Here is a 20,034-nt window from a genome sequence, read left to right on the forward strand (position 1 = left end):
AACAACAAGCGCCTATGTTACTTTCATTTTTTCGTAATCTAACGTCGCGAATTAGGTTCCCGGAAGTATGTCGTCAGTCTGTTCCGTTGCACATGTGCTGTCCTGCGTAGCGTGCAGTACGCTAGCGAGTTTTCACGTGCGGATTTTGTTACCTGACGCAGTTGTCGGCGCCTGCCTTCGTCACCCTCCACCCTGTGTAATCCGAGATGAAGCAAGTGTACCTGTCCTACTACGCCACTCCGATGCTTGTGGGCGCCTTGTGCAACATCATGCCTTCATCAGTGCCCACGGCTCTCCTGCACGATCTATCGCGGATGCTCTTCTCGAAGCTGGTGGGTACAGCGGCCTCTCTTTACCTTTCGGCATTTCCTGATAATGATATGACCTTGCAGGAATGTAAATTCTGTAAAAAGCACGAGAAAGCTCAATTAAGCACTTGCGTAGAGCTCCAGTTTATAAGAAAATAAAGGTTGACAATGGAGGCGACGAGGCACATAAATGCGACTTTCTTATTTTCATCCTTCCATCAAAATGTTGAAACTCCGATCCGGTACGAGGAAAAGCCTAAATCGAGCCTGGTGTAAACCAATTTACTATTTGAGTTTTTTAATGGTCAATGGCGGCCGCGACGTCCGCCACTATGTGTCATCTATGCCAAGTTCATTCCACCTGTCCGCTCACTTTCCCATCCTGTGAAATGACATCACAGAAATGTGTGGTTGGGGGAAGGGGGCGGAGCGACGGTGATAATGAGTACGCACCTGCTCTACGAGTTCATAGAGCCCGTTTTAAAATTCATTCAGTTGGCTAGCAGTCCTGTGAAACTTCTTGCCCCTGGCCCCATTACCCAGCCTGACCGCCCTGATTACACTGTGACCAGAAAATCGGCTTCAGCGCGTCAGAAATTGGCAGCGGATCTCCATGCCGCTTCTGCGGAAATATGCGAACTGCCACGTGTCCCATGATGGGCCCTTTCCTTTGCTGGCATTCTTGATGGCGCCGAAGTGTCGCGGGCCTCCGCCGTCTGACATTTCCATGACGAGCCAATGGGTTAGTGGTCCTGCCAGTTAGCGGAAAAAAATCTCGTCATCCTTCGAGAGGTGACACGCAGGAGCGGCGGGAAAGGAAAAGAGCATCACGCGATAATGGCATGGGCTTCCGTAAGGAGAAGGCTTTTGGAATGTTTTTGTTATGTGTTTGTTTTTATTTTAGTCAAGCCCTGGGCTCGAGGTTGTGGCAGACTTCAGGGGCTGTGGCTACCTTCACTGGTTATCGAAGCCTAGGGCGGGCCTCGAAATATGACCGCCTTAAGTTCTTTGTTTGTAAAACTTACAAAAACGCAAAAAAATGCATTAGAAGTCACAAGTCAGTCTTGTCAAGTTTAGCTAGAGGCTCCTTGCAGTGGCTTGTATTTCTACAAGTACCTAGGCTTTAACCCGTGGGTCGGTAAGTATGGTCTTGTAGTGTTCTCTGTGTGAGAATTCCCTTTCTTCAGTTAGTTCGACCGCCTGTGTGACTCTGCTTCTGTAACACAGCTCGCTCTTGTACACTTATGTAAATATATTTCCTCTTTTCATCATCTGCATTCATCAATCGTACCCATCTTCAAACACTGCCTGGAGAGGTCCTGTGACCCTCCGAAGAAAATGAAAAGACCATGCCTAAATTTATTACACGGCTATTTTACTAATGCATATATCGTTTTATTTCAAAGCCAAATAACTAGACTGCATAACAAAGGTTACACTGTAACCTCTTTTATGCAGTCTAGTTATTTGGCTTTGAAAAAAACGATGCATGCATTAGTAGAATAACTGTGTTATAGGTATTTTTACTAATAACTTTGAAGTGTTGAACCAGCTCACGATGCACGATCGGTGGAAGCCGTGAGACATCGCTCGAACAGCGGCTGTCAACGAACGGCGCCATTCTTTGCCAATGATTTGCCAGAAGACACGTTCTGAGCGAAACAGCACTCGCAGACAACAGACGAGAGCAAGGAAAACACAACAGAAAGGGGGGACAACACATACAGCACTCTGCGAGCGCTGTTTTGCTCAGAATGTATCTCAACCAACTCGCCCAGCAATAGACACTTTGCCAGAAGACCCGGCTCAGGCTGAACGGCTCAGCACGGCTCACTGAACGAGAGAACCGGCTTTCAAAAAACTCGCCCAGCAATGGGCACTTGCCAGAAGACTCGGCTCTGAATGAACAGTTTGGCACGGCTCCCTGAACGAGAGAGAACCGGCTCTCCAAAAGAACCGCGGCTCTCAACCAACTCGCCCAGCAATACGCATCTTTGCCAGAAGACCCGGCTCTGACTGAATGGTTCGGCACGGCTCACTGAACGAGAGAGAACCAGCTCTCCAAAAGAACCGCCACTCACATTTACAGAACCACTCGTTCTGCTCCGCAGTTGGGGAGAGAGGCAGTGGAAAGGAAAGAACCACCGCTCACTCGTTCTCAAAAGTGGCTCCTGAGCGACCCAATCACTGTTAAAGATTTGAGTGAGCCGGTGAGCCATTAAAATGAGCCGGTTCATTTCAATGAGCTGAGCCGTTCCGAGCCGCTCACTAAAGTGAGCCGTTTTGCCCATCTCTACTGCCAGCAGCGGAACGTTTTTGCCAACCACTCCAAGCCGCGCCTTTCGCCCCTCCTTCGAAGCGTCACCTGTGGCGTAGGCCAGGAGAGGTCTATTGCACTGGCTTGAGCGCGCACAACGTGTGACGAAAGGCGACTATTGACGACCGTCACTGCTCGTATGGGCCGTCGGAACAACGAAGAGAGCGAGGTATGCAAGACTTCCCTCTTTCTTTTGTGGCTTTACCTCAACGACTACCCTGTCCAACGAACCACGACCTCACCTCGCCGCGGCCGTAACTGATCCAGCGTGTCTGGTCCCCGTCTCATGTGTGCAAATACGCTGACAACAGTGACGGACTCAATGAAAGGAAATGTACACCGTCAATCTCCAGCACGTGAGCGTAGTGAAGGAGCAGTTACCCTATATGTCAGAGACAAGGGTACCCAGCAGCAAAATATAACGGGAGAAACCCACGTGTGGAGAGGGAGTTTCAAATATTTTTTGTTATGTTTGTATTCATCACGAGGGTCCTGGGCTCGAGGTTGTGCCGAACCTTCACGGACGGCATGAGAACTTCGTTGGTTTACTGAGGCCCGAGGCGGGTCTCAGGGAAAGACTGCCCAAACTTCTTTGTTTCCCAAGACTTTAAAAAGCATCGAACAGCAGTTTAGGTAGAGCCTCCATCCTGCATTCTCAATTGTTTTCTATACTGTATCAGTAAATTTGCATTTTACGCCGTAGAGCTCATCTCCCCATTCAAACTATGATAGCACCCGAATGCAACGAAGAAAAGCCTTCGAAAGTTTGTTCTGTGTGTTCAATACGCCTATTCCTTTAAACAATACGCGTACTCGAAGTTAGCGTGAAATTCGCTGCTCGAGTTTATTCCCCAAGCCTGACATAAATGTCAGAATTTTCATGCATTAGGTTGCTTGTTTTTACTGTTTCAACAATTCAAATTGTAAAGTTTCAGCATGAGACTTTAGAGAAAATAAAATTTTGTCAGCCCACTTTATGCTTGGGGAAGGTGCAATACCTAGAGCTCGTCTGCGCTAAAGGGAACAACCTCACAACACGACAGTAACAGTCACGTCAAATACGGCATCTGCCATGCTGCGAGAGCACAGCAATACACATTGCATAATTCTTACGCGAACAATTGCTGCACTATAGTACCTCGAAGCAAAACAGGCCGCCTTCATGGATGATACCGTGCCGCAACGTGCTGAGCAAAACTATGAAAAAGTCAGCCTCCTAGGTCTATTACTTTGCCACGCACACTTCAAGCAATTTTGACAGCTCAAAACGCGCCTGCGGATTGGAATCTAGTGGCACATTCGGGGGCGTATTAAAAATCGATATTAAAAACAGCTGAACCCGCGAGGCTATACTGATCCGGAGTTCCCCGGTTCGAACCCAACCGCGGTGGCTGCTTTTTTATGGAGGCAAAACGCTAAGGCTGTGCTGTGCGATGTCAGTGCACGTTAAAGATCCCCAGGTGGTCGAAATTATTCCGGAGCCCTCCACTACGGCACCTCTTTCTTCCTTCTTTCACTCTCTCCTTTATCCCTTCCCTTACGGCACGGTTCAGGTGTCCAACGATATACGAGACAGATACTGCGCCATTTCCTTTCCCTAAAAACCAATTGTTATTAATTATTAACCCGCGAGGCTCCGCCTTCTTTCCCCACGGCTGCTGAAGAATACCTAGGTTCGGCTCGGTCGGGGATATCCCTAGCCGTCCGTTTCGTTGTGCCTGTTGTATTTTGCTTAATGATAAGCTTCCACAAAGGGGCCTAAAGGTAATGTTTTGAACGTTATCTCTACATTTGAGTTATTTTTTTTATACTATACTTCAATTTCATTTACTTACCATCGGCGCAGTGGTAAATGCTTTTACTATGTGGCCATGCTTGCCTTGTCAAGGCCTTGGCTCTTCGCCATTGATCCTGGCTGGTCACCGAACAATCTCCCTGAGCAGATTTTCTCTTACCCGGCTGCTGTTTCCGTCAAGCAGCGCAGAATGCCTTGCTGCGGGCTCCACTGAACAAGATAAGTATCTGTGTCCGGTGTGCAATGCTACATTCACCTTTGAAAGTGCACTGAGGCGGCACATGCGAAAACAGCACCACAGCACCCTGATGTCGCCGACTCGTTGGTTCATATTTGTAGTGCTTCGTTTGAATGTGATGTTTGCTGTAATGATGCGTTTCCCCACCGTGGTGGCCTCTTGCGGCACCATGAACAAGTCCACGGGTTTGTGCCGAGGCGCATCGGGCTTGAGTTCTTTTTCTCAATAGGTGAGGTATAAACAAGATTTCCATATTGTGCAAACACCGTTTTCTGTCATGGGGTTGCAGTATGCAGTAGTAGGGAAGCCACACAAGTTGAAATAACGCGTCTCGGAAACTTGCTGTGCATTTGGATGTTTTGTGATGCTATGCGCTAGTACATATGGGCAAAACTTGTGTGCTATTGTTTGCCTTATTTCACTAACACACATGCATTCCAACGCATAGTTTCATCTCCGCAAGCGTGATTTCCAACCACTGGCTGATAACAAAGCTATATGCTTTTGATAACAATCGTGTGTCCTGGGCGTTTTCATTCCCGACAGTACATGCTGTGATGATATATGTACAGCCTAATGCGATTTGAAGGTGATCTGTTTAGGCTTTATCTACTTGGATTAACTGACCTAGAACAATATTTATATTCGAAAGAAGGTTACAACCACGACATGAACATAGCCAGCCAAAGCTTTTAATGCGACAGTGTTAAGGCTCCCGTTCAGCAGAAAATCTCGCGTCCGTGGCGGTTAAATTAACGATTGATTGTGAGAGGTTGCTCGGGAAAGGCGACCCCTACCGTTGCACAAGGCCCGCCACCTCACTTGTGACAGCACCTGCCGTCGCAGGGCAGTGGCGCATAGCTTAACTGCAGCACCACTGTGCCAGGAGTGGTATGAAGCCCAGGGATGAATGTAAAATCAAGAATTACCAATTCCACACATATGGACATTAGCACATTAAAGCTATTGCATCACACCCTTAAGGCGGAGACTAAGTGTCCACTGCAATTTTTTCTATATCCTGTAATCACTTTTGTTGTGCACCAAGTGCCCATCATGACAGGAAAAATTTATTTGTTCGTGTTAGGTGGAACAGGTACGATAACCTAACCTTCAAATTTCTCTAGCTTGTACAGGTGCTATTGCGATCAAAACCTGACGAAAAATTTGATGCCAGGGGTTGCTCCAGAAGGGAATGCATGGTTTGGTATGGACGGAACTACAATGCTGCAGTAAATGCTGTGTTTGGACAGAACTGTAGCAGTAGACATGTCATTCCGTAACTTCAGGCACCTTATTTCGTTTTTTGATGCCAATGCATGCAAGCCTTCTGTCTGCAATGAACCAGAATTGAAACATTACCATAATGAAATAGCCTGCTTATAAGTTTAGTTTAGTTTATGGTGTTTAACGTCCCAAAGCGACTCAGGCTATTAGAGACGCCGTAGTGAAGGGCACTGAAAATTTCGACCACCTGGGGTTGTTTTATGGGCACTGACATTGCACAGTACACGAGCCTCTAGAATTTCGCCTCTATCGAATTAATGTTGTTTTGTGGCACAACAGCCTTTTGGAGCACTTCACCCTTTTTGTATAGCAGGTTGGGCCAGATTACGGGCTCTGTTCTGTTTTACGCTGTGGCATGTTGTAAGGTGTGCATACACATGGCTTATATCATTAAACAATTGCAAACCTAACCGAGGTGGGTATGGGAGCGCATTCAGGTGGCTGGAAAGAAATATGGCAACAAGAAAAACCTGTCTGCATATTTTGGGATATGTGACAGCTGAGAATAAGCCTTCTAGATTAAGGAATGCATCCATGTGAAAAAGAAATGAAGCATTATTCAATGCGAGAAGGTAACATTGCTACATTCAATTTGCAGTAATTTACTTGGAGTTCTGGGGATTGCTCGCTGTAGCTTAACTCGTATTGATGCCGGTTTTTCACAGATTTTGAAAGCTGGAAGGATCATGAGGAAAAGACTGAGCTTGTCCACTTTGTTGTGTCGGGGGTACAAAACATTTGGCATCTGGAGGGACAAAGAAGTATCTGGTTTGCCATCGCTCAGGGTCATATGTGAAGACAGGAAAAGGTAAGCGCCAATCAAAGGTTCATGGCAGTGTGAAATGTGAGAGGCACTGCTTGGCGACAGTAGATGTCATTGAAAAAAATGGAAATGTGGTATTAGACTATCAAGCTGAGCACTGTGGCCATGAGAAAGAGCTACGGTGCATCCCTTGTCAACTGCTGACCAGAAGGACACTGCACGCAAGCTGAAGCTGCAGGTCCCTCGTAGGGTTATTTCAGATGCACGTTCGCCTGCCGGACCTCCACTAGATAGGCTTCACCTTCTGACCTCATCAGAGGTTCAGAACATAAAGATGAAGTTTAATATTGGCAGTGAGGAGGAGAAAAATTGTAATGACTATGTCAGTACACAGAAGTGGATCGTCGAGCTAGAGGATCATGGTGCTTTGCTGTATACAGAGCCAGATAAACTAGAGAAGAAGGTATTGGTGAGTTTTTGATGGCAATGATGAACACCATCTAGGGTCACATGCTGCTAAAGCATGGTCAAAGAGCAGTGTGTGTTGATGCACTCATGGCACAAATCGCTTTATATAAGCACCAACTTGCAAATGTGATGGTCATAGGAAATGATGGGTCAGGCATTCCGTGTGCCTTCGTTCTCTCTGAGTGTCTGAGGATGTCGTGGTAAGATTTTTTACTGCAATCAGGGACAGGCTTGGCACACAAGTTAGCTGTGGTGCATTCAGGTCAGATGATGCACCACCATATGCAAATGCCTGGGCAAGGGTCATGGGGAACCCAGTGAAACGCTTGCTGTGTGTGTGGCACGTCAGACGGAGCTGGAAGTGCAACATGACCAAGGCAACTGACAGCCAAAGCTGAGAAGTTGTGCAGGAGAAGCTGAATGCAATGTGGACCAGCAGAAGTGAAGACTTTCACAAGGAGCTCTCAGATTTCTGTACTTTAAAGGAGTTTGATGAGTGCATTAAATTTGTTGAGTACTTTGAGAGGGCATATGCTAAGCACCCAGAACAGTGGGCTTTTTTCTACAGGCAGGGCACCGGATTGACTACTAACAACCACCTTGTGTCACTGCATAATGAGCTAGAGAAAAGTTATTTGGGAGGGTTTCAGAACTGGCAGTTCGAAAGGCTGCTGGTGTCTTTGATGAAATCGGCTTACTGACCGGATAATGAAGCAGCTGATCTGTCAAGTGAAGCGTAGGGCAGACCATCGCACAGCAGACTGCTTCAAGAAGTATGCTGCAGGAGTGGAAGTCTCCAAGTCTGCCGTGACCACACTTTTCTGATGGAAAGTGGTCTGTGCAGTCACGATCTGAAGAACGTACTGACCCCACTGTTGTCAGGAAGGACACACAGTGCCAAGGGTGCATGCTTAGCTGTCCTGAATGTGACACTTGTTTCCACATATTGCAGTGCAGCTGTAGGGATTTTTTCTGTGCATGAAAAGGTGCCACCATGTCCATGCAGTTGCGCAGTGGGAGCTGCAGAGAAGGGATGCAACTGCTCATGAGCCAGTCATTGAGGATCCATCTTCTATTTTGTCTTCTGCAGATGACCATTCATTCTGACTGGATGAACCTCTTGTTCACGAGTCAGCCACTGAGTACTTATCTGCAGACGATTCATTCCCAGAGGATGAGCCTGCAGCACTATTTGACAGCATTCAAGGTGACATGATTTAGTCACCAGACTCAAATGTGCTTGCAGGCGTTGACATTGAGTTTTCTGCTCTTACACGTAAATTCAGTAAAGAAACATCAACTGAGCCAAAATTGGGAGCATTGGTGCATGAGTACATCAGCAAACTTACGCAGGTTATCAGGGGGTGTGCTGACAAAGAGGAGGAACCACCATCTAGCCCAGGCCATCGCCTGCCAATAGGCGACAAGAAAAGCAGTCAAGGTATTGGCCCAAACGCAGCAGTGCCACCGCTTCTACATCAGCTGCAACATGTTCTGAAGGGGAGCATGTGAGACAGCAGCCTGAATGTCAACAGGATCCACCTATCCGCATCGCGGATTATGATCCATGTATCCACATTCTGAGAGAGCACGACTACATAACGCGCTCCTCAACACAATTGCATCATGTGTTTCTGGTGTATGTTTTCCTTATGTTTCTGGTGTATGCTTTTCCTGTAGTCCCCTGGAATTTGCATCTGTAGTTTTACTGTGACAAGTATTCTTAGCTATTGCAATACAGTAAGCCTTGTAAAAACCTTACATATCCAGTACACTCCGATTAATCCAACTGTAACGGAGCCACTGATCTTTGTCCCGGAAGTAAGAAATTTATATCTATTAAGACATTACTTTCTCATGTCAAGCTATCTAAATTGCACCTTAAACTGCTGATCTTGTCACTTCAGGCACGGTCTGCCCCTCTTCCTTGCCCTTTATCTCATGTTGTGCGTCTTATTGATATGACGAGGCTAAACTGATTTAAAGGGGCAATATACTGACTTTTGCAGACGTTTCTTTAGCAGCAATCAAAGGCTCCTTTCCCGACTAAACGAATACTCTGATTCAGAGCTTTGAAACGCAGCAGAACAATTCAAACCTAATTTTTTTCATATGGCAGTCTCACTTTCTTGTTCGAGAAAGGGACGCTTCTCCTTCCACTCCGCCACGACGACTTGTGCACTATGCGATGTCAGTGCACGTTAAAGAACCCCAGGTGGTCGAAATTTCCGGAGCCCTTCACTATGGCGTCCCTCATACCTTGAGTCGCTTTGGGACGTTAAACCCCCAGAAACCATAAACCATCACTTTTTCGTAGCGAGCCTGCAAATCCCTTTAGGAATGCAACCACTGCCACAATGCTTGGGTGCCATGCAGTGGCAATATTGAGTGTGTCATTAACCAGGATGCATAGGTTTTTATTAAAACTAGCGTTGAGAATGTGAAGGTGGTTTTTAAAGTACTGTCAGTAAAATAACGTTAACGCAGGTACCAAGAACCGCTTTTGCAGACAGTAGTGCTGCCATTGGTAGGCAAGCCAATCGCAGTATAGTGTGTCTGCGTTTTTGAATACATTAAAAGAAATGCTCAGAAAGCATGGTTAAACCATGTGAGAAACTACTACAGTAGGATACAACTAAAAAAAACTGTGGTTACTAACACTGGTGCATTGTCCACAGCGTACTATATTACTCTGCTGGCCAGTCACAATGGTTGACGAAATCAGCTTGTTATTGCTCGAATATATTAAACAAGCCAGGAATCACAATTCTAGAGCAATTTTCGTGTATAACTGGCCATCGCCTTGCGACATTGCCAATCAGCAACTTGTTGGTACCTTGCCAAGCAATAGAAGCTTTTAGTCTTGCACTCCTACTTCTGAAAGCAGAAATACTTGCCGAGGCCCTAGTTGGTTCATCATAAAGTTGAATGGCACAAAGGAACAAACACAGGAAAACACAGCAGTGGTGCTTTTTCAGTCTCTGTGTCTTCCTGTGTTTGTTCCTTTGTGCCATTCAACTTTATTCTGAAAGCAGTATAGTGAATGAAATGCATTCACTATATAAACCTTTCCAATAAGGGCTCCCTGGGTATCACCATATTTTTTCGCTACGGTGTTGCATGCACCTGATGCTAGCCCAGTGGAACCAGATACCTCTGACCAAAAAAGCTGTTGGTACTTACAATCATAGTACAGTGAACATATTATATCTAGTCAAAGATTAAGCAATAGTTCCAAGAAATTTTTCCTTTTGCTCATGAAGGTATGAAATCATGTCGGTCGCAGGTGGAAGCTTCATATTTTTGCACACATCATCCACACACAAAGCAAACACAAAAATGTGACGTAAATGTGACCCAATGGTGAGAGCTTTGAAAGACTTACAGTGAGATAAATTTCATTACATTCCCATCCCAACTCGTTAAACCAAAGTACGCTTTCTGTGAACAATTTCATGTCATTACTGTTTTGCTGTTGTCAAATTTCCCCGCTGTTCTATCACTTGCCCCAGGTGTGTTGCAAGAAAAATACAGCCTTGTAGCAGACAGTTCCTGGTGAGCATGGAACAGCCATTGGTTTTGAGTGGAGAAGCAGGTGGAGTGTTACTGCGAGAGCAGCGGCAATGTACTTGCAACAGACTTGTTTGATTCTTGCACTTGTGTACCCGTGCAGTGTATGCATGTGCTCTGTTAACAACTAATACTGCAAGCTACCACTGTAGCCAGCCCGCACAATACAATTCATTGTTTAAAACACAATACAAAACTTTCAGCAGTAAAAGATCTTTCATCTCGTCATATTCTGTAATATCAAATAACTTCCAGCTCTTTTGATAACTCTTTATTGAGCGAGTCATTATTTTTTTTTTTGTCTAGAAATTTTGCAAGCAATTGCACCATGCTTGCATTTATGGCATTCGCTTCCTTCTGGAGGCGCACCATTATCTTGCACATTTTGTGTGCCTTGTGGTCGGCCTTTGCTGCTGCCCCGCTTTCTCCTTTATGGACGGCAACTAGCTGCTCTATGGCAGATCCTTGTCGCTTGTGGTGGCTCTTTTGGGGTTCCCTTCTTTTGGTGCTTGTGCCAGCACCGGCACTGCTGCTTGCCCCTGCTGTGGCACTGCTGCTTACGCCAGCACTGGCTCTGCTTGTGTCGCCGCTGCTGTTGCCTGTGCTTTGCAGTACAGGTACTGCAGCACTGGCGCTGCAAATGGGGAGCTGGCCGCAAGTTGTGAGAAGTCATCTCTGCTGATTCCTTCAGGCAATCTGTCCTCCCAAGACAGGAGCACTTCTGAGCTGTCTGGTGCCTCTTTGATAACTGGCAGCTGCACATGATGAAACATACAAGATAGCATGTTATCATCTCAGAAAAGAGGTTAAATGTATCCTAATGTAATGCAATCATCTGCTTCCACAATATATTACAAAAACAAACTTGTGATGGCCAAACTGGAAAGAAGGCAGCGGTTCAAATTTTTGTTTTCCTGAACATAACTAAATAGATATATGAAGATCCAGACATGTACATCAGCATTCCCTGGCCCCAACTTTCACATGAACCAATGGGTTCAGTTGAGTTTTTTCCTGAATACTGTTGTGGAGTGCAATCGCCTTCCTTTAGGTTTATGTGACTCGAAATATTTTGTGAAGGAGTTGGAGGATTTTTGTACGGCTCCTAGTGTAGGTGTTGTCATGAATGTAGGATTTTATGTACTTTAAATGACTTGTGGCTGTTGCGGTTAATAGTTTTATGGCTTTTATAATTGTGTGCCCCTCCTGCGTGGGCCATAGTTATGGCTCGCAGCAGTATGTACAAATAAATAAATGAACAGCTGAACAAGACGGTATAACAAGCTTATCAAAGTCAATAACAAGCAATATGTTAAACATTTGCAAGCATGTGGGGCATTGTTGACCAAGGGTAAACCAAGCTGATGAGGATGAGTTGAATAAAAGTACATGGAAGGTGAGGTGCGAACCCTGGCATGACAAGGCGCAGCAATTTGAAGACGCAAGTGCCATTTCTGCTCCCCACTGCCATCAATACCCATGGTTGTGGGAGTAGCTTACTCTACATACCCCCCCCCCCCCTGAGTCTTTCCAATGGTTTCAAAGGAAGGATTGCTGGGTTAGTTGGTTCATCATTCAGGGCTTAAAAACAGCACAAAAAATGGGATGATAAAGAATGAATAGACAGCACTGAACCTGCAATTGAGTGTATTTCATGTGAAATGGCAATAAATACAGAAAGCATGCACAAAGAGCTTATAGACAAAAATGCAATACAATACAGATATTACTTATATACTTCGAAGACGGCGCAAAAAAGGACAACCACAGAAGAGGACACAACACAAAGAAGGCTTCTCTTCTGTGGTGGTCCTTTTTTACACTGTCGTTTATTCCAAGTATGAACCACCAACTAGCCCACCACTATGTTTTATTGAATTACTTGGACATTACAGACATCACATAAAAATTTAATATCTACTTTGCTACTTCCCTTCAGTGTCGCTGTAGAGAAACAACAGTTCGCAATAACAGCTTATGCTCCACAGGTTGCTGTATTACTCCACTGTATTCAAGCCCGGTTGCTAATGGAATCAACGAAGATGAGTATCTACAAGAGAGAAGGATGAAGGTGGAAGCTGCATGTGCACAGGTGTGAAAGATGAATTGTCATAAGGCACTAACCATATTAATATATCACGCAAATAAAAGCACCGAAATTCTGGTATGTATCATAACTTCATCTTACTGGAGACTTATGTCTTATCCATCAGCACTGTGTGCCTTCTGACACATAATTCCCACCTGAGAAAAAAAGGACGTAATCTAAACCAGCAATGCACATTGAACTCCCTGGACAACAAAGCGGTCTTTGCTCTGGCATAGTAACATTAAGTATATGGGGAGACAATCAGCTAACTACCGATATGTAGAATTGCTAGAAAAAAAGGATTTATGGGCAAGCAGTGGCAGTTGCTTGGCTAGTTGGTTCACGCTTCATGACAGAACAGCAGCACAATGCAAAAATGTAGACGTGGAGGCCAGTGCCCGTGTTTGTGGGAGTGGCTTACACAACTGCTCGAGTCTGTTCTTACCTATTGTTGGCCAGCATTTTAAAATGAGTATAAGTTCCGCACTGAGGAATGAGCACCAATAGAATTCTGAAGTGATCTGAACGACAGATAACACGCAATGTTATAAATCAAATTACCTCAACTTTCCTTGACTCGCCCATCATCGCTGATGGGAAGGCAGCCGAGGAAACTGCAGCTGCCAGTAGAAGATCCATGGGACACCAGGCGACCCAGTTGAAGTGCCTGTCCATCTCAGCTGCCTGGACACAAAAATGTGAGCTATTAAATGTGTTGCTAAAAAACATTTTAAGGTTGTGATCACATCATTTCTCTCAGTGGATTAAGCTTCACTGTACACATTCTCAATGCAAGACTAAAATTTCACACATAAGTGTAATGCATATGCACAAGTACTGGTGAAATTAATGCAATTTACATTTGCAATGTGGCTAAACTAAATCCTGCTAATTGCAGCTTTGCAATTGAAGCCATGACTGAGCATTATGGTTCAACTGTTGTCATTCTAGCAATATCTTACTTGGCTAATTTCTAGATTTATTTCTTTCATATATCTTTCCCAGGCAGCACAGTGTAAACTACTTCACAATTCCTGCTAGTACACAGTGAAGCCTGGTAAAGAAATATGAAATAAATCTAGGAACTAAATTAACTACATTGTTGCTCTAGCAGGTGGCCAGAAATAGCGACGCGTACAGCAATGCTGTCAGCACTACAGCTCGCAAGTTGCAAATAAAAACAATGAACAACACGTGTGTAACGAGGAAGACGAAGTTTGCATGCAGTGCTGTGCATGGGTTCACGAGTGAAGATTCTAAGTGCTGCGTATGCTGCTCCTGCCTGGGGTCATTACTCTCGAGTCCTTACTACCTCAACAATGCATTCTCAAGATCGTCTTCAACACTCCAGACCTGTGCGACGACGGTGAAGAGAATCGACGCATTGCTCCAGCGACAACACATGCTACTGTTGCACATGCGAGGCTGACTTAAGCAGTTCAGCTGCACTATGAAAACAGCGCCAAGAACCCGATGGCACGAGCATCGTTCAGTAAAGGTCGCACTTACCGTATTTCTTGTTGAGGTTTTCCACTTTACACCACACCCAGTCAGATGTTGCAGAATTTCTGCCACCAATCTGAGCTCCACTCAGTGCCGCCTTGCATGCTGAGGCTACTGTGCAGCCGCTACCTGCCCATGCTTGTTTTATACAATAGCTAATCTTAACCACATGTTGGCTGTATATTTTTTATGAGGAAATGGCAAGCTAACTGATGTGTCAAGCATGAGTTACTCTAATCGGCGGGTGTCGTTTGGATGTGTTGCGATGTTTGGCTATGAGTTCGTAATTTTTGAGCATTTAGGAAGTTCTAATACTTCGAACAGTTAAAGTGTGGTGAGAATCAAATGGAAAATGATATTCACTAACTATTTGTGGTTTATGGGCATTCAATGTCCCAAAACGACCCGGGCCATGCGGGACACCGCAGTGAAGGGCTCCGGAAATTTCGACCACCTGGGGTTTTGTTTTTTGCAACGACTTCACGCATTACACAGGCGTCTAGAGTTTCGCCTCCGTCAAAATTCAACTGCCACAGCCCGGATCGGACCCACGTCTTTTGGGTCGGCATCCAAGCGCCATAACCAATGAGCCACCGCGGCAGCTTGGCCAACTATTCAACCTTTCGATTATTTGCACAGCCCTAATTTTTAGACTTTTCGTGTAACAAGTATGCAAATGCATAGGTATCTAAAAGTAGGGTACAGCAGCTATGGGTCACCAGTGACCTACACGCTGTGGGCATGGCAAAGAAAGAATTATTGGAGGGAGGAGACTGTAGATTTTAATGCAGGCTTTGGAAAGATTTCAGGCACACTTGTGGAGTGTGGCATTTGTTTGCTAGCTCATCTTTTGGTGGCCAGCACTGATTTATGAAAGGAAAAATACAGTAAACAAAGCTGTCATTTAAACTTAGGCCGGGAATAATTTTGACAACTGGCAATCCAGGCAGCAGTTGAAAATTAAATTCACTTTGTGTAATTTGGAAAACGTTGCTGTTCATTTTGTGTCCAGACCTGGTCTTGGGTCCTTTCAAAAAAGTTAAGGTGTGTAACCGTCCTGATGTTATGCATACCTCGTAGTTATGGAAGGCAGCTCAATCACACTCTCACTCGCATCCACTCAATCGCACTCACAGACACGACTACACACTCACGTTATCACACGCCACATGCACATGATATGAGTGCACTCGTTAATGAGTGTGCTGACCTGTGATATTATGTAGGCAGTGGCACTAACTGGCCTGGGTGGTACACGAGAGGTGCCCCCAGTGCTGGCTCCACTTGCGCTCAAGTTGCTTTTGTGTGGTGTGAATGGGCGACAGCCATTTAGTGTGTGTTAGTTCATGAAGTCTGTCTGGTCTCGGCAGTTTGTGCCTTGTGAAAAGGTGTTTGTGGGCTCTGCAGTGTAAAAGTTGCTAACAGTTGTGGTCCTGCTTTCCAGTGGTGTGCTCACAGTGTGTACAGTTCTAGTCTGCAGCCAAGTGGCACTAACTGGCCTGGGTGGTACACGAGTGAGAGATGCCCCCAGCGCTGGCGCCGCTTGCTTTTGTGTGGCATGAATTGTGCAGTGTGAATGGGCGACAGACATTTAGAGTGTGTTAGTTCATGAGAAGTCTGGTACTACACCTTGCGCAAAGGTATAAGTTGCTTCTAGTGGTGGTCCAGCTTTCAAGTGGTGGTGTGCTCATGCAACGTGCAGTCGCAGCCTGTATCCCAGTACCACAAACTGGCCTGGTTGTTATGCGAGAGAGAGGTTCTGCTGGTGCTGTTGCCACTTGCATGGTGTGAACCGGTGTATTGGTATATACTGTGATGGCGCAGACATTTCTCATGTCTGCTGGTGCTGGTGGGACCATCACACCTAATATTAAAACAAACTAGGCTTTCCCCATCATTTACTTGCCTGAGTGGAAGTCAGGCTGACGGAATTTCTCGCTACCTTTGGCGGTGTCCATTGATAGTGTGCTCGTACAGTGTACTACAATGTAACTCAGTGATGCAATTCAGAATTGTGCACACAAAAACATTATCCAGACAGACGTGATCCAAAGTGCTCAATTTTGAAAATGTAACTGGTGACTGGTGTAACTTCAGTTCGTTGAAATGTCGACTGGCGTGTCTTTGCATATGGTTTCAATGGCTTCTCGAGCTTGCAGAAATCAGTCCACATGTGCATTGTCTTAAGTGCAGAAAGAAATTCGCAAGACATCCGGTCTGTGGGTAGTAAAGTGAGCCAAAATCTCTACCTGGTCATCCTCATATGGTTTGCGCCCTTGCATATATGCAGTGCAGGGTGGCGCTGTGGCAGCTGTCTTATACCCCTGTCACACGGACACTGTAAAGGTACTTTGAACTAGTGCTCCATTACTCTAAGGACGAACGCACGCTGCCACACGGACGCTCCAAAGGACACCTAGCTCAAAGGAGCTTCGAAACAAGGCAGCTCGAGTTCGTCCTTTGAGGCTTCAAGGGAGTACTCTCTCTCCCAGCGAGTTAACAGCATAAATAAATTGAGAAAAGAAACGTTCAATTTTTATTTTATAAATTCACTTCATAAGATTAGTGGTGTTTTAAAATATAAGATAATTTGTTTTGTCGCAGTCTCACCACGCTATACTCTCGTTCCAGATATACGAGCGTCACGGTATCCACGGTAAATATGCTGCCATGTCGGCCATGTTGTTTGTTTGCAGCGAGTAGCGACGGAGAGCAGCTCGTCACATCTGCGGTGCTGTCGCCGCTAGACTCAGGTCGCCACTGCTCGTCCACGATTATCGCACGTCGAGACTGCACTGCTCTTTTTTTTATACAGTTTCGTGCTTGTTTTTTTGTGTGTGTGCGTCGACAAAATGAGTGGCGGTGAACCTGCAGCCAGACTGAGCGAGTTGGCCTCAGTGTGGCCAGCACTGTGATGTTATGCTCTGTACTTAGAAAATCATGTCATTATTGCAGTTAAAATTGCGTTGCTTTAACATAATACGGTTATAAAACTAATTTACTAAAAAAAATGTGACATTTCTGTATTTACATGTGCAGTGAGGTTTGCAATTCTAATAACGCTTTTCGCCGATGAGGGCGCTAAAAACTTCTTGCGAAGGTCGTTCCGCGACCGTGTAGCACGGACGAACTTCCTTGAAGTAGTGCTCCTTTGGGAGCGTAAAGGAGCATTAGTTCAAAGTGCCTTTAGAGTGCCCGTGTGACAGGGGTATTAGTGCCCTTGCTTTTCATGCTGCCTTCTCTCCACTTCGCCTGCTTGCATGTAAGCATGTCGTAGTATATTTATTTATTTATTTATTGATACTGCAATCCCGGAGCTGGGATTTTAGCAGCGTGGGCATACAAACTAAGCAGTTTAACAAAACAGGCAAAGGTAAACAAAAATAACAGTGCAAGTTGAATCTCTTCTGCACCATTAGGAATACAACAAATAAACATATACAACAGAACAGTGAAATAGCAAATGCAATAAAAACTAGGTGATATGTTGCGAGAACAGCGTCAGCGACGGCTGCTGCACTTCATTGTTAGTGAGGTTATTCCAATCGGATATAGTTCTTGGAAGGAATGAGTATTTAAAGCAGTTATTTCGAACCCGAAAATTAGCTGGTGTCGTCGCGTCACATATCCGGACGAAAGAACAAGCAAATCGGTAAGCTCCGTTCTGTAGTGTCCTTTGATACATAAATTTAAGTCGTGCGCAACGGTTTCGCTCAGTTATTGTCGGGAGGCCAGCTTGGATTAAAAGATGTGTTACTGATGTACGTCGTTAATTGTTATATATGTATTGTGCCGCTCTCTTTTGAACCTTCCCTAATTTATTTGTTAGTTTGCGTGAACGGGTCCCAAATGATAGCAGCATAATCTAAGGTAAGCAGAACAATACATTTGTAAGCAAGTAGGCGCAGTAATTTAATCAAACAGCTTAACGTCGTGGATTGACACATGGGCTGCGAGGGATGCTCTATTGTAGGGCTCCGGATTAGTTTAGACTGCCCGGGGTTTTTATAGCACGTGCCAACATCGCACACCACACTGCCGCCTTTTCCACTTTTGCGAAGGCATAACGTGGCCTCCTCTTGTTGCATTGCCACAAAAATGGTCTGCTCGCATGGTTTAGCACCTTTGTCGCTTTTCTGGTGCTCTGCACTTGGGCACTGCACAGAAGCCACCACAGTAGGTGACTGCTGCTGCATCCTAGTTTTTCATTTTGCATGCCGCTATGTTTGGCCCGTTTAAATGTTTGCACAGCTATGGTTAGTCATTAAACATTATATACGACCAGAATTCGTCAAAACTAAATTTAGGAGCTGGGAAAATGTGTCATTGTGTTGTTTGTAATTCTAGGTGGAGACATTTCTGCTGTTTGCGATTTTGAGCGTATGAACTGGCAACATATCAACAAGGTCTGAACGTATTCATAGTCTAGGCAAGTGGCACAAACTGGCCCAGGTGAGCAAGATGTGCTGCTAGTACTGTTGCCACTTGCATGATGTGAACAGGTGTAATGCTATATGCTGGTCAAATGTTTAGGGGAATCCCTCAAGGTGGAGTAGATTTGTAAGAGTAAATACTCCCTTATTACAATGCTATATGCTGTGATGGTGCAGACATTTCTCATGTCTGGGGGTGGTGGTGGGACCGTCACACCTAATACTAAAACTGGGGTTTCCTAAATCTTTTTGCCCCGGTATAAGTCAAGTGGATGGAAGTTCTCACTACTTTTGCAAATTCTCTAAGTATCTATGCTCTAGTCCTTTTGCTTCATCTAAGTCCAGAACAGTTTTGGATAATTCTGTAGCTTGCGGTAACTGCTTATTAACCAGATGTGCAATGCCTGGAATCACTTCTTTTTTCTTCGTCTCCAAGTTTTTTCTCAGATTTCGTCCTTTCTTTAGGCACATTTTTCTTCCAGTTGCATATTCAAGGCTACCTTGCAGGCCAGAGGCATGGCTCTGGCACGAACCAATGCCTCAGTCAAACCAGTTCGTTATTTTTATTTATCTTGGTACCGATTAAAACTTTTACAGCCTTGTTTTTCCTTTGAATGTTGGTTTCCTTCTTGTTTCAGAGGATTCCAAAATTTCTTCCTGCTGTTTTATCATGTTTTACATTTCTATTCTTTCCTCTTTTTGGCTATGGTAATTTTGTTGCTGTTTTTTTGTATACTTGTTCTTGTGTGGTATTTTGTAGCCACTATATGATATTACTGCTTCGTTTTTCACTTTTTGTGTATATATTATACATTTCTGCTTACACTGTTTCCTTTTAACCCAATTGTGGTGTTATTGTGCACAGTTATTTGTGCTCATTACATGATAGTCTTCTTTTTCATTGCAGAGTGCTTAAACATAACTGCCTTGCCAGGACCTCCGTCAGGGACCTGTTTTTGGTAGTATCAAATAAAGGAGGGCATGATCACATATTTTGTGTTGTATTATTTATTTGCACAGATCCGGGTTTGGATGACCACAATAGGACAGAGAAGATAGCAGCATAATTCTGTTTTCTTAGCAGCACAGTTCCCCAATTTCTGGTTCGACTCTGCTCTTCACTGATTTCGGCTGAGAAGTGTTGAATGTAAACGTGATGAAAACACACACCCAGGGAGAACTGCACGCTAATGATTCATGTAGACAGCAAACATGTCGTCCCGCATCAAGTTTTCTTGTAAATCCATTTATTTCGGACAACAA

At 44.9% G+C, this 20,034-nt stretch overlaps 1 protein-coding gene across 12 annotated transcripts in view; it reads left to right on the forward strand.

Annotated features, from left to right (window-relative positions):
* Positions 1-19,763, forward strand: part of LOC144113358 (uncharacterized) — a 65,808-nt gene extending 46,045 nt beyond the window's left edge. Inside the window, exons 5-10 of one of the 12 annotated variants that reach the window (XR_013310741.1) lie at positions 162-332; positions 6,611-6,753; positions 8,530-8,745; positions 13,441-13,533; positions 18,686-18,790; positions 19,679-19,763. Coding sequence is in view for 5 of the 12 variants with exons in the window: in XM_077646406.1 (XP_077502532.1) it covers positions 207-332; positions 8,267-8,383; positions 8,530-8,617; positions 18,686-18,750 (396 nt within the window). In the remaining 7 variants the exon portion in view is untranslated. Of the gene's footprint in view, positions 1-161; positions 333-6,610; positions 6,754-8,266; positions 8,384-8,529; positions 8,746-10,688; positions 10,701-13,436; positions 13,534-18,685 lie in introns of those variants that run through there. The other 11 variants (XR_013310736.1, XR_013310742.1, XR_013310738.1 and 8 more) reach the window with 11 other exon arrangements.
* The last annotated feature ends 271 nt before the right edge of the window (positions 19,764-20,034 follow it).

Source organism: Amblyomma americanum, chromosome 1 (assembly GCF_052857255.1).
Source record: "Amblyomma americanum isolate KBUSLIRL-KWMA chromosome 1, ASM5285725v1, whole genome shotgun sequence".
NCBI classification, from domain to species: domain Eukaryota; kingdom Metazoa; phylum Arthropoda; class Arachnida; order Ixodida; family Ixodidae; genus Amblyomma; species Amblyomma americanum.